Source organism: Hylobates moloch, unplaced genomic scaffold (genome assembly GCF_009828535.3).
Source record: "Hylobates moloch isolate HMO894 unplaced genomic scaffold, HMol_V3 SCAFFOLD_5, whole genome shotgun sequence".
Lineage (NCBI taxonomy): Eukaryota > Metazoa > Chordata > Mammalia > Primates > Hylobatidae > Hylobates > Hylobates moloch.
The window spans coordinates 33599233-33612559 of record NW_026652280.1 but is presented as its reverse complement, the minus strand read 5'-3'; the positions used below and the strand labels follow the sequence as shown (position 1 = coordinate 33612559).

Sequence of the window (13327 nt, the reverse complement as noted above, 5' to 3'; positions counted from 1 at the left end):
GTTGAGAAGGGATGAGGAAACTGAAGGTGTTATGATCACTTTGGCCTCCATGGGTTTGCATCTCATGGTCTTCCCCATTGAGTGGAGATGAGGAATCTGAAGGTAGTAACTGATTCCTAGCTCCAGGATGATGCCAGTGGACAAAATGAGAGTGAAACTCACCTTCTTAACTATAAGCAATGGACAGTCCCTGATGTGTAACACAGAGCCCCCAAAGGAACGGGGAGACATCCTCTCAAGGTTGAGAGGGGATGGAGAAGACCATTAGATGCAACCCGATGGAGGCCAAAGTGATCATAAGCCATTTCATAGTGGCTGAGGAGAGATGGCAAGGAAAGAGGTTACTCTTGACAAGTTTGGCAGTGAAGGGAAGCTGGAGGAGATATTGGAGAGAAACATGTCATTCTCTACTGATTCAAAAAATAGAAGGGGAAAGTTAATTAGATTGTACACCATTTTGCCAGGGGTTAAGTCAAATAGATCAGTCTCTACGTATCTTCAGCCACAACAGGTTTGTCTTCACCTTGACAAACAAATTCACTCAAAACTCGGGGAGAAAAGGACGGAACAACTTGAGCAACAGAACAATTGTAGTACTGGAATAAAATAAATATCCAGGAGCCCATACTGACATTAATTACCTGAATGAATAAATACGTAAATAAAATGGGTGAGAAGGGACAATTCTTCCATACAGGAGAATTCCAATTAATATAATTAACAGAAGGAATGAGAAAAACAGAACATTTACCACAAGAACACCATGGTAACTGCCACAGGTAAGATCTACCCATGGATGCTAAAGTGAGTAAGAGTTTAAGAGAAACAGAGTATCTGCATAGTCTCGAAGTATCTCCTCCCAAATATTTAATAACAACGAACAGGAAAATAGTAAGTTTCAGTGGAGAATCCTGGAAGACAATGCCTTAACCAAGTGATCAAAGTTACATCACCAGTAATACTGGCATCAGATACCCCAATAGGATATTCCCAATACTGCGTAACCTCAATCTAATCATGAGAAAACATCACACAAAAACCCAAACTAAGGGACAGTCTACAAACGAACTGAAGGAATGTGGTCATGAAAGACAAGATTGAGAAACTGGAAGAGACTGGAGAGAACTATAGTGATCTGACAACTAAGTGTATTGCCAGGACCTGGATTAGAAAAAGGAAATTAATGGAAAAACCGGTGAAGTTCAAATAAGTTCTACATCCTACTATTGTACCAACATTAATTCCTTGGGGTGTTGTTTTTTTGTTTTGTTTTTGAGACAGAATCTTGCTCTGTTGTGCAGGCTGGAGTGCAGTCGCACAATCTCGGCTCACTGCAACCTCCGCCTCCCGGGTTCAAGTAATTCTCCTGCCTCAGCCTCCCGAGAAGCTGGGACTACAGGCACCTGGCTAATTTTTTGTATTTTTAGTAGAGACAGGGTTTCACCATGTTAGTCAAACTCCGGACCTCGTGATCCGCCTGCCTCGGCCTCCCAAAGTGCTGGGATTACAGGCGTGAGCCACCATGCCTGGCCAATTCCTTAGTTTTAATCATTGTTCCATGCCATAGAATGTACAGTTATATAAGATGATGACACAAGAGGATGCTGGGTGAAGAGTACATGGGAAGTCTCTGTATTATATTTGCAACTTTTCACTAAGTACAAAATTATCTCTATCACCATAAAAAAGTTATTCATTAAAAAAATAAGTTATGGTTTCAAAAAAACCTTCAGGCATTAATATGCAAACTAGATAACATAGGAAGTTAGGCTGAATAAAGAAGAAAACATTATTTAAATGACATTTAAATAAAGTTGTTTCATTCAAACAGACTAAAAACCTCATTGAAATCACTCAAATACTTCCTTTCACGAAGAAATTTTAAGGCAGGCAAACATGAGTTATACAAGCTCTTGGTTATTTTGGATTATTCTGCTCCGAATGCCCAGCAGACTAATAGCCAAAAAAGTGGGGCCTTTATGTATTAAAAAAAAAGAAAAGATGAACGTTTTTGACATGGAATTTGAGGTCAGCTTGTTGAAATGAACCTGACTGCCAAACATTTACAAATGGTAATGATTCAAGAAGCAATATGCCCCTCCAAATTACTTAATTCCCCACGGTGAACTGTGGACATCAGATCCAGAAGTCAGTCACCCAATGCATACCTCATACAAACTAGTTTGTTAAACTGCCTAAAATTATGAATAATAGAAAAACATTATGAGTGTTAATAAAACAAAAAAGCAAGCCCAAACTATGCTGCAATGATGTTTAGCAAACTTGCTGTAATAAACAGGGTTCTTAGACTGAGAAATCAGAAAGAAAAAATTAAGAGGGTAAATGGTTACTACAGCAAGAGAAATGTTAGTGGACACATCAGGGACTCTTCATCGCTTACAGTTAAGGAGGTGAGTGGTACATCAAACATTTCACTCTCATTTTGTTCACTGGCATCATCTTTAAACATCATCCGTAAAAATATATATGATTTGCTTGGCCTATATTGTATGTGTGTGTGTGTGTATATGTGTCTGATTAGTTGCTAACATTTGCAAATTAGGATTTCTCACACAAAAATCCAGATTTCTAGTTTTTCTTAGAAAATCATAAGATGTGGCAACACTGAACCATCACAACCTCACAGCAACCATCAACTAGAACTCGAGAGCGGCTGTCCCCTCTAAACCAGGCACGGCTGACCCCATGACCACTGTCCCACTCAGCCTGCTTCACTCCTCCAGGTTATACACCTGGCTCCTGCAGGCATTTGACTTTGTGACCCCTGTACTATACTAGTCTAGGCTGAGGCAGGGTCAGTATGGCAGAGGCCAAATTTTAGTGAGTCGACAATCAGAAAATGAAATTAGTAAAACAATTTCATTTACAATAGCATAAAAAGGACAAAGTATTTAGGGATAAACTGAGAGAAAGAAGCACAATACTTGTACTCAGAAACTTATAAAACATTATTGAAAGAAATTAAATGTAACTAAGACATTCTATGTCTATCACAATATTGTTAAGAGGACAATATTCCTCAAATGGACCTACAAACTCTACACAATGCCTTGCAAAATCCTAGCTACCTTTTTTTGCAGAAGTTGATAAACTGATACTTAAATTGCATACAGAAATGCAAGTGACCCACAACAGACAGAAAATCTTGAAAAAGAACAAAGTTAGAGAACTCGCACTTGGCAATTTCAAAATCTACTACAAAGCGACAGTAATAAAGACAGTATAGTGTTGGCACATGGAGAGACAAATAGATCAAAGGAACAAAACTGAGAATCCAGAAGTAAAACCTTACATATATGGCAAATTGATTTTGACAAGAATGCCAAAACAATTCAACGGGGAAATTTGAACAAATGGTGCTAGAACAACTGGATATCCTCATGTGAAAGAATAAATTGGACCCTTACCTTATATCATATACAAAACTTAATGCAAAAAAGATCATATACCTAATGTGACAGCTAAAACTTTTAAACTGTTAGAAGAAAACAAAAAAATCTTTATAAACTTGGGTAGGCAAAGCCTTCTTAGATATGGCACCAAAAGCACAAGCAACAAAATAAAAAGATCAACTGGACTTCATCAAAATTAAAAACTTTGGTGCTGCAAGTACCATCAAGCTCACACCTGGTCTGGCACCAGCTGATGAATAAACTAGCTCATCCGATCTTGTGGCCCCAACCCAGGAACTGACTCAGCATAAGAAGAAACCTCCAACTCCCTGTGATTTCATCTCTGACCAATCAGCACTCCCAGCTCACTGGCTTCCCCCCACCCACCAAGTTATCCTTAAAAACTCTGCTCCCGAATGCTGGGGAGACTGATTTGAGTAATAATAAAATTCCAGTCTCCCACACAGCTTGTTCTGTATGAATTACTCTTTCTCTATTGCAGTTCCCCTGTCTTGATGAATCCGCTCTGTCTAGGGCAGCGGGCAAGGTGAACCCCTTGGGCAGTTACAAAATTAGCCAGGCATGGTGGCTGGCGCATGTAATCCCAGCTACTCGGGAGGCTGAGGCAGGAGAATTGCTTGAACCCGGGAGGCGGAGGTTGCAGTGAGCCAAGATTGGGCCACTGCATTCCAGCCTGGGTGACGCAGTCAGACTCGACTCAAAAAATACATAAACAGGGGCCGGGCATGGAAGGCTCACGCCTGTAATCCCAGCACTTTGGAAGGCCAAGGCAGGCGGATCACGAGGTCAGGAGATCGAGACCATCCTGGCCAACATGGTGAAACCCCCAGAGGCGGAGGCTGCAGTGAGCCAAGATCGTGCCACTGCACTTCCATCTGGGCAACAGAGCGAGACTCTGTCTCTAAATAAATAAACAAATAAACAGGGCTGAGTGCCGTGGCTCATGCTTGTAATACCAGCACTTAGGGAGGCCGAGGTGGGTGGATCACCTGAGGTGAGGAGTTCGAGACCAGCCTGACCAACATGGTGAAGCCCCATCTTTACTAAATACAAAAAATTAGCCAGGCATGGTGCGGGTGCTTGTAATCCCAGCTACTTGGGAGGCTGAGGCAGGAGAATCACTTGAATCCGGGAGGCAGAGTTTGCAGTGAGCTGAGATCGCGCCACTGCACTCCAACCTGGGCAACAAGAGCAACTGCCTTTAACTATCTACTTCAGTTAAAAATAAATAAAGGTCAGGTGCAGTGGCTCACACGTGTAATCCCAGCACTTTGGGAGGAAGGAGGATCACTTGAGCCCAAGAGTTTGAGACTAGCCTGGGCAACACAGGGAGATCCCATCTCTATCTTTATAAAAATAAATAAGCAAAGACACAGAAGGAAGACATAATGTATATATAATAATCATTACAGGTCACAAAATAAAATTCAAACAACTCTGTGTATCAATTCCATGTGTATCAAGTAAAATAATTTAAGCAAAAGGTACTTCCTTTTTAAAAAAAAAATCAGAGACAAGGTCTCACTGTGTTGCCCAAGCTAGAGTGCATTGGCTATTTGCAGGCACAATCACAGCATGCTGCAGCCCTGAACTCCTGTGCTCAAACGGTCCACCTGCCTAGCCTCCCTAGTAGTTGAAAATACAGACTGGTGCCATCATGCCAACAAAAGATATTTCTTACAACTAAAAATGCCAGGCAGATTAAGAAAAATCTATTTCTTTATTTTTGATCTCCACATAAGTTACACACAGGTAAAAAAACAATCTTAAAGTCATTCAAATGGAGACACAATAACCAGTAAATTATACAGAAAGAGTTCATAAACACAGAAAAACAAACTTAACTATACATTACAGTAAATATGCTCTGGAGTGTGGGTATATGGGAAAAAAACCTAAAGAAAAATACAACAAACCATTACCAACAGTTATTTCCAGGAGATGGAATTCTGGGCATTTCATTTCTGGGTTGTACACTGTGTGAGAGTATGTGTATGTGTACACTCATACACACTTTAAGCAATGAGGAATCAGAAAGTAATCATTTAAAACTGAAGTTTTTTTAAGTTTTGGGAAATAAATGGGAAGTTTCTATTCATCACTTGAAACAAACATGTAAAGATGTAGAATAGGCTTGGATTCACATGTCCAAGCCTACTCCACATTGCTACATATTTATTTCAAAATTAACATATCTAAAACCAAACTCCTGATTTTCCCCCTAAAACCTGTTCCACCCACAGCTTTCTCCTTCTCAGGGTCTTCCTTGTTTTCTCTCACATCCCACATCCAAACCTCAGCAAACCCTCTTGGCTCTCAGACTTCAAACACTCCTCACCACCCTCTCTCTGACAATCCTGGCCCAAGCCACCATCACCTCTTGCCTGGGTGACTGCAATAGTCAGATGGTCTCTGCTTCTACCCTTGCCCCCTTACAGTCTATTCTCCAAAAAGCAGGCACAGTGATTCTTTAAAGCACAAGCGGAATCGTGTCACTCCTCTGCTCAAAACCCTGTGTTGATTCCATATGTCACTCGGAGTAAAAGCTCACGCAAGGCCCGACATGACCAGGCTCTGCCACTTTTCTGACTTCATCTCCTACTGTTCTCCCCTCACTCACTCTGCACTAACCACACTGCCTCCTTGCAGTTGCTAGGACAGGTCTGGCATGCCACCGCCAGACAGCCTTTTCCTGGCTAGTCCCTCTGCCTGAAACACTTCTCCCCCAATATCCACATAGTTAACTCTCTCTTCTCTTCCATGTCTTTACTTAAATGTCACTCTCAGTAAGAACTACCAGGCTGAGCATGGTGGCTCACGCCTGTAATCTCAGCACTTTGGGAGGCCAAGGTAGGCGGATCACCTGAGGTCAGGAGTTCAAGATCAGCCTGGCCAACATGGCAAAACCTCTACTAAAAGTAAAAAAAATTAGCCAGGTATGGTCGTGGGTGCCTGTAATCCCAGCTACTCAGGAGGCTAAGGCAGGAGAATTGCTTGAACCTGGGAGGCAAAGGTTGCAGTCAGCCAAGATCGCGCCACTGCACTCCAGTCTGGGCGACAAGAGCGAGACTCTGTCCCCCCACCAAAAAAAAAACTATCCAGACCGCTCATCCTAACCTCTCACCAGTACTCCTCAACTCTTTAACCTGTTCTTTTTCTTTTTCCCATAGCACTTATAAAGCATGATATATTTTCTTTTTTTTTTTTTTGGAATTTATTAAAGTTTATTTAATGGAGTATATAAACTATGGGGTATATGGCACAATGGAATTTTTTTTTATTATTATACTTTAGGTTTTAGGGTACATGTGCACAATGTGCAGGTTTGGATATATTTTCTTCTTCATGGGTTTTTGTTTGTTTAGCTTGCTTGTTTTTTGTCTTCTCTCTCTAGAATGTTAAGCTCCACTAAGGCCAGGTTCTTTGGGTTTTTTTCTCTTTTACATCCCAAGTGCCTAGAATAGTTTTTGGAACATAATGGGTGATCAATGAGTGTTTGTTTAATAAATGAATGGCTTTTAGGAGGCACGAAAGAAGCTAAATAATACTATGCAGCGTCCCCCAACTTCACACTAATAACCACTCCTGATAGAAAGGGACTAGAGGTGGAAATCAATCATCTAGGCATGGCAAAAGGTGGATGGGGATTTAAAGGTTTTTCCTGTGACCTTCTGGGACACATCTGTCTGTCCTTAGCAATTACCAGATGCTCTCACTATTAATAAGTTGTTGGCATTCAGAATTTAATATTAACTGTCAAAAAAACACTATAAAATGCACTACTTCTGCAGAGTAAGTCCAAATCTAAGAATCTACTGTACTTATAATTTATCAAGATCAACGAAGTCAGGGTGCTCAGAGTCGGGGGATTTTATAGCAGAGAATGATACTAAAGAAATGAAAACATTATTAGGTCTATCTCTTAGGCATCATGCGATAAGCATCACATACCTAACCATAACCTAGCAGCCGAGGTTAGCTACCAGATGATTAACATTGAGGAATGTAGGTCAGCTGCTGGGTAAAATCCAGAAGCCACTCAAACTGTCTAAAGGCAACAGCACATGACACTATCCACTTCCTGAACTGAGACTTTGAACCAGTTTGTGGTTCCCTAAATAGTTGCCAAATTATACTATAGATGGTAAAGGTTTCATTAATATAGGACTTTATAACTATAATCGAACGATAACCAGCACTAAGAAGTGCATCAATTTACTCTAAAAAAATAACTTTCTAGATTGTTTTATTCTAAAAGAATTAACTTTCTAGACTGACAAAGATAGGGGCCTTGCTGGTGTCATGGACTTTTTTCATCTGTTTTCTCACACTAGTCAGAGGAAATTCACTAGAATAAATTCCTCTGAGTGTCAAAGTTTGGAAATATTCTTCATTACTGGCATTTACTTCATCATTCAACGAACAGTATCAAGTGACAAAGAGGCTGTGAAGGGTACTGAAAACAAGACAGGTCCCTCCCTCAGTGAGTTCAAAATCTAAGAGAGAAGAGAAATGTTGACAAAGTAACCACAAATGAGATGAGTGGCACAAAGGGGAGCAGAGTGCTATTGGAGAGGCACTGACACCAGGGAGATGAGAAAAAGCTTCTCTGACGAAGTACTGTTTAGCTGACACCTCACAAATGAGTAGTTGGCTACGTAAAGAGGCCAGGAAGGGGTGTCAGAGGAAACAACACGGGCAAAGGCCCTGAAGCAGGAAAGGACATAAAGGTTAAGAATCAAAAGAGAACTTTGGGAGGCCGAGGTGGGTGGATCACCCGAGGCCAGGAGTTTGAGAAGAGCCTGGCCAACGTGGTGAAACCCCATCTCCACTAAAAATACAAAAATTAGCCCAGCATGTTGGCAGGCACCATAATCCCAGCTACTCAGGAGGCTGAGGCGGGAGAATTGCTTGAACCAAGAGATGGAGGTTGCAGTGAGCCAAGATCACACCACTGCACTCCAGCCTGGGTGACAGTGAGACTCGTTCTCAAAAAGAAAAAGAAAAGAGAGAATGGTGGCAGTGGTGGTAGAACTGAGGCTGAGGAGGAAGACAGAGGCAAGATCATACAGACCCCTTAGTCCATGCTTTGGACTCTAGCCTCTGAGTGATGGGAAACCTTTGAAAGGTTTTGAGGAGAGTAACATGATCAGTTTTGTTTTGAAAAATATATATCCAGCTCAGTTTAGAGAATGGGCAGCAAGAATGAATGTAAAGAGGCCAGTTTAGAAGAAATCCTCCTTGGAGGAAGGTTGTAGTAGTTAGGATGGAGAGGAAATGCAAGGAATCAAAAGAATATTTAGAAAACGCAATTGGCAAGACTTAGTGAACAATTAGATTTAGAGGGTGAGCAAAAGTAGATATCAAGGATTTTTGGTTTGACCAAATGCCTCTGAAATAAAGGCCTCTTCATAAACTTGAACAAAAAAAAAAATTAATGTATGTTTGTATAGGAAAGTTGCCCAAGATGGATAAAAAATATAATCAATTGGTTTTTCATGATGGATCTAAAAGCTTAAGATTTTTAACTTTTTAATTTAGAAATTCTGTTTTAAACAAAATAACTTAAGAGGGAAACCCCTTAACAGACTCTTTTTAAAGCATCTGTAACATTCTATCTATGGAAAGACAAAAGACATACAGATATATGAAATAACTATTAAGCTCCTGGATTAAGAGTCAGGATTTCTGGCTTTAACCTGAGTTCTCTGAAGAACTGCATGACACTGAGCAATATTTAATCCCTGGAGGCTTTAGTTTCACCTATATCTTGGGGAAAAAAAAAACTAGAGATTAAGACTTAAGATTCTGCTCTCATAGACAACTAACATTTATGCGTTATGCACTACTGCATTCTAGGTTCAGGGATTTTTTTTTTTCTTCACTGGATAGGTATGATTTTTTTTTTTCCTGTAGTCTCATCATTAAGCAGGTTTAGGGATCTTATGCATAGCTGGCCAATGGCTTTTTTCTTCCTCCTGGGCCTGGATAGTTCTTTACCAACCCAATACAATGCAAAAGCATTTCTTTTAAAAATATTTCTGAGCCAGGTGTGGTGGCTCACACCTGTAATCCCAGCACTGTGGGAGGCCGAGGTGGGCAGATCACCTGGGGTCCAGAGTTTGAGACCAGCCTGACCAACATGGAGAAACCCCGTCTCCACTAAAAATACAAAACTAGCCAGGCATGGTGGCACATGCCTGTAATCCCAGCTACTCAGGAGGCTGAGGCAGGAGAATTGCTTGAACCCAGGAGGCAGAGGTTGTGGTGAGCAGAGATCGCGCCACTGCACTCCAGCCTGGGCAACAAAAGCGAAACTCTGTCTCAAAAAAAAATAAATAAAATTCCTGAAATTTGGTACCAAAATGACTTTCTCACCAGAATAACTCCTCACAGACCTGGATACACCAATGTGTCTAACTCCACTACAGCGTTTTAAAAAGTCATATCAAGAAAATGTGGTAAATTTTAGCATGGAATACTACGCAGCCATAAAAAAGAACAAAATCATGTCCTCTGCAGCAACATGGATGCAGTTAGAGGTAATTATCCTAAGCAAATTAATGCAGAAACAGAAAATCAAATACCACATGTTCTCACTTTAAGTGGAAGCTAAACATTAGGTACACATGGACATAAAGAAGGGAATAATAGACACCAGGGCCTACTTGAGGGTGGAAGGTGGGAAGAAGGTAAGGATAAAAAAACCACCTGACAAGCACTATACTCATTACCTGGGTGATAAAATAATCTGCACACTATACCACCAAAACGTGCAATTTGCCCATGTAGCAAACCTCCACATGTACCCTCTAAACCTAAAACAAAAGTTGGAAAGAAAAAAAAAAGCACCATAATGAAAGAAATCCACATAAGTCATTTACAGTCTATTAAGTATAGTACCTATGAACACTAGCCTCCTGTTAAAACCTTGCTCCCATGAGAAAATCGGATTACAGTATCATGTTTAAATTACACCTGCTTTGGAACATCACCCACTACTGGGGGAAAAAAAAATGTCCTGTACTTGTAATACCATCCTCCTTATTTCCCAAATGTAAACTCTGTTTCAAGTATGCCAAAATCATGAGGTCTGGCCACACGGGAGCAGCATTTAATCTGTTCATCTTAGAAAATGTATATAAATAAGGCTGGGCGCGGTGGCTCACGCTTGTAATCCCAGCACTTCGGGAGGCCAAGGCGGGCGGATCACGAGGTCAGGAGATCGAGACCACGATGAAACCCCGTCTCTACTAAAAATACAAAAAAATTAGCCGGGCGTGGTGGCGGGCGCCTGTAGTTCCAGCTACTCGGAGAGGCTGAGGCAGGAGAATGGCGTGAACCCGGGAGGCGGAGCTTGCAGTGAGCCGAGATTGCGCCACTGCACTCCAGCCTGAGCGACAGAGCGAGACTCCGTCTCAAAAAAAAAAAAAAAAAGAAAGAAAGAAAATATATATAAATAGGCCGGGCGCGGTGGCTCACGCCTGTAATCCGGGCACTTTGAGAGGCCAAGGTGGGCGGATCACCTGAGGTCAGGAGTTTGAGGCCAGCCTGACCAACAAGGAGAAACCCCGTCTCTACTAAAAATACAAAATTAGCCGGGTGTGGTGGCGCATGCCTGTAATCCCAGTTACTCAGGAGGCTGAGGCCGGAGAGTCACCTGAACCCGGGAGGCGGAGGTTGCGGTGAGCCGAGATTGCACTCCAGCCTGGGCAACAGAGCGAGACTCCATATCAAAACAAAACAAAACAAAACAAAACACAGGCTGGGCGCGGTGGCTCACGCCTGTAATCTCAGCACTTTGGGAGGCCGAGGTGGGCGGATCACGAGGTCAGGAGATCGAGACCATCCTGGCTAACACGGTGAAACCCCGTCTCTACTAAAAATACAAAAAATTAGCTGGGCGTGGTGGCAGGCGCCTGTAGTCCCAGCAACTCGGGAGGCTGAGGCAGGAGAATGGCGTGAACCTGGGAGGCGGAGCTTGCAGCGAGCCGAAGCTTGCCGCGAGCCGAAGCTTGCAGTAAGCCGAGATCGCCCCACTGCACTCCAGCCTGGGCGACAGAGCAAGACTCCGTCTCAAATAATATATATATATACACACACACACACACGTATATATGTATGTATATATGTATATATGTGTATATATGTACTATAATAAAATGAAAATCCAGACTGCACTTATAAACAAATCAACTTAAAATCACTCTAATATCACATGTAGTCTAATACAGGAAACTCAGAAAATTCAAATACTTCCCTACTGTGTGAGTCCCGCCCTGGGTTAATTTCTAGCCATTCGTGCCCCTTATAAACAATCAAAATAATAAGAAATAAACAGAGACAGCACCACTATCATCTTGAACTTTCAAAGTGATGAGAAATGGCACATCACTAGTCTACTTATAAAGTTCTGCCAAAGGTACCTTCTCCGCGTGGAGGAGAGGAACATTCCCTCTTTATGCATGGCAGGGACTGAAAGTGTTCTAGGATATAAAGGAGTAAAGAGAGAGTCAACGATGGGGCGGAAAGAGAAAAATTATTTCACGGCAGGAAACCAGACCCAGGTGAGGAAAGCCAAGAAGAGAGCAGAAAAAGAAGAGGCCAGTGAAGTCACAGGAGGGAGAAGGAAAAATGGGGTCCAGACAGAGTGTGGCAGGGGGATGTGGAGAAGGAATGGAGGAGAAGGGCCGGTGTCAACGGGTGGTGGGATCAAATATTGGAAGGTGGAGGCAGAAAATGCAGAGGGCTCAGGGAACGGGAGTAGATTTGGCTGGGGAGGCCGAAGAGAGGAGCAAGGAGACACAGCACACTGCCAGAGCCTCGGGAGGGTGGGGAGATCCTCACCTTTGTTTTAGTCCGGCTGGCCTTGGCCTTGGCCCGGCGCTGGGGCTTCACCGCCTCGGCCATAGACCCTTCCGCGGCGCCGTCACCGTTTGTTTTTGTCAAACCCCTGCGCTTCACGCAACCTGCCCGGTTCTGGCCTCCGGACTGTCACATGATCGAATCTCCACCACTCCCGGAGAAGAGGCGGTGACTCGGCGCCTCTACGGGCCGCAACGTAGGACAAACCACTCCAGGACGCATTTGCACTGGAGGACTGCAGGCCCGCCCCCTTCCCGGAGCCCAGGCCCCACCCCTAGCCCTGGCTCCACCCGGCGCGCAGGTGTCCTGGGTTGCGCTGGACGTGGGCAGCGACCCAGGCTGACCCACCTCCTCCGTCTCCCGGCTCTGCGGAACCGCACTCAGTGCGGACCCCGGGCGCGCTCGCACACCTCACCTGCGTCGGCCTGAAGAAATGCGGGAAGTGGGTTTGCCATTCTTTTTTTCATCTTCAGATAACCAGATCCAGTCGGTTAGCCTAAATCCGCACTGCGCGCAAGGAAGAAACTCTGACGCCCATCGGGGTGTGCACTTCAGTGTCCTCTTTTGTAAAGGGGAATGATCATACCTGCCTTTTCGGATGTCATAAGGATTTAATGGGCTCTCCAAGAAAGGTGCCTGGTAGCGGCAGGCATGTCGGTACATGGTAGTTATTAATTATCATTACTGTACAAATTCCCAGACTGGAAAAGAGACTTGTGCTCCTAAAAGGACAGGCAAAGAGGTAACAAGACAAATAAGACCCGTAAAAGTATTCTTAGTATACATTTTACAGTAAAACTTGTCCACATCTTCCCTTCCCAGCTCTAGGATTTCTGTGATTTGCTTGTATCCTTATTGTTAGTGTCTGTCAGTCCTCCCAGAATGTAAGATCCTCAATGGCAGAGTTCTTGATTTTGTTGCCTGATGTATCCAAGGGTCTTTAGAACACTGCAGGTAGTAGCACATAGTAGATACTAAATAAATATTTCGTGAATCACACAAATGAATATGAGTTTTGTCTGGCGGTG

General features: G+C 43.0%; 1 protein-coding gene across 1 annotated transcript in view; it reads right to left on the bottom strand.

Moving 5' to 3' along the window:
• Positions 1 to 12413, bottom strand: part of EPG5 (ectopic P-granules 5 autophagy tethering factor) — a 120906-nt gene extending 108493 nt beyond the window's left edge. The window contains exon 1 of the mRNA XM_058439686.1: positions 12282 to 12413. Within this exon, the coding sequence (XP_058295669.1) occupies positions 12282 to 12344 (63 nt within the window). The 5' untranslated portion in view covers positions 12345 to 12413. The remainder of the gene's footprint in view (positions 1 to 12281) is intronic.
• Positions 12414 to 13327: the final 914 nt, after the last annotated feature.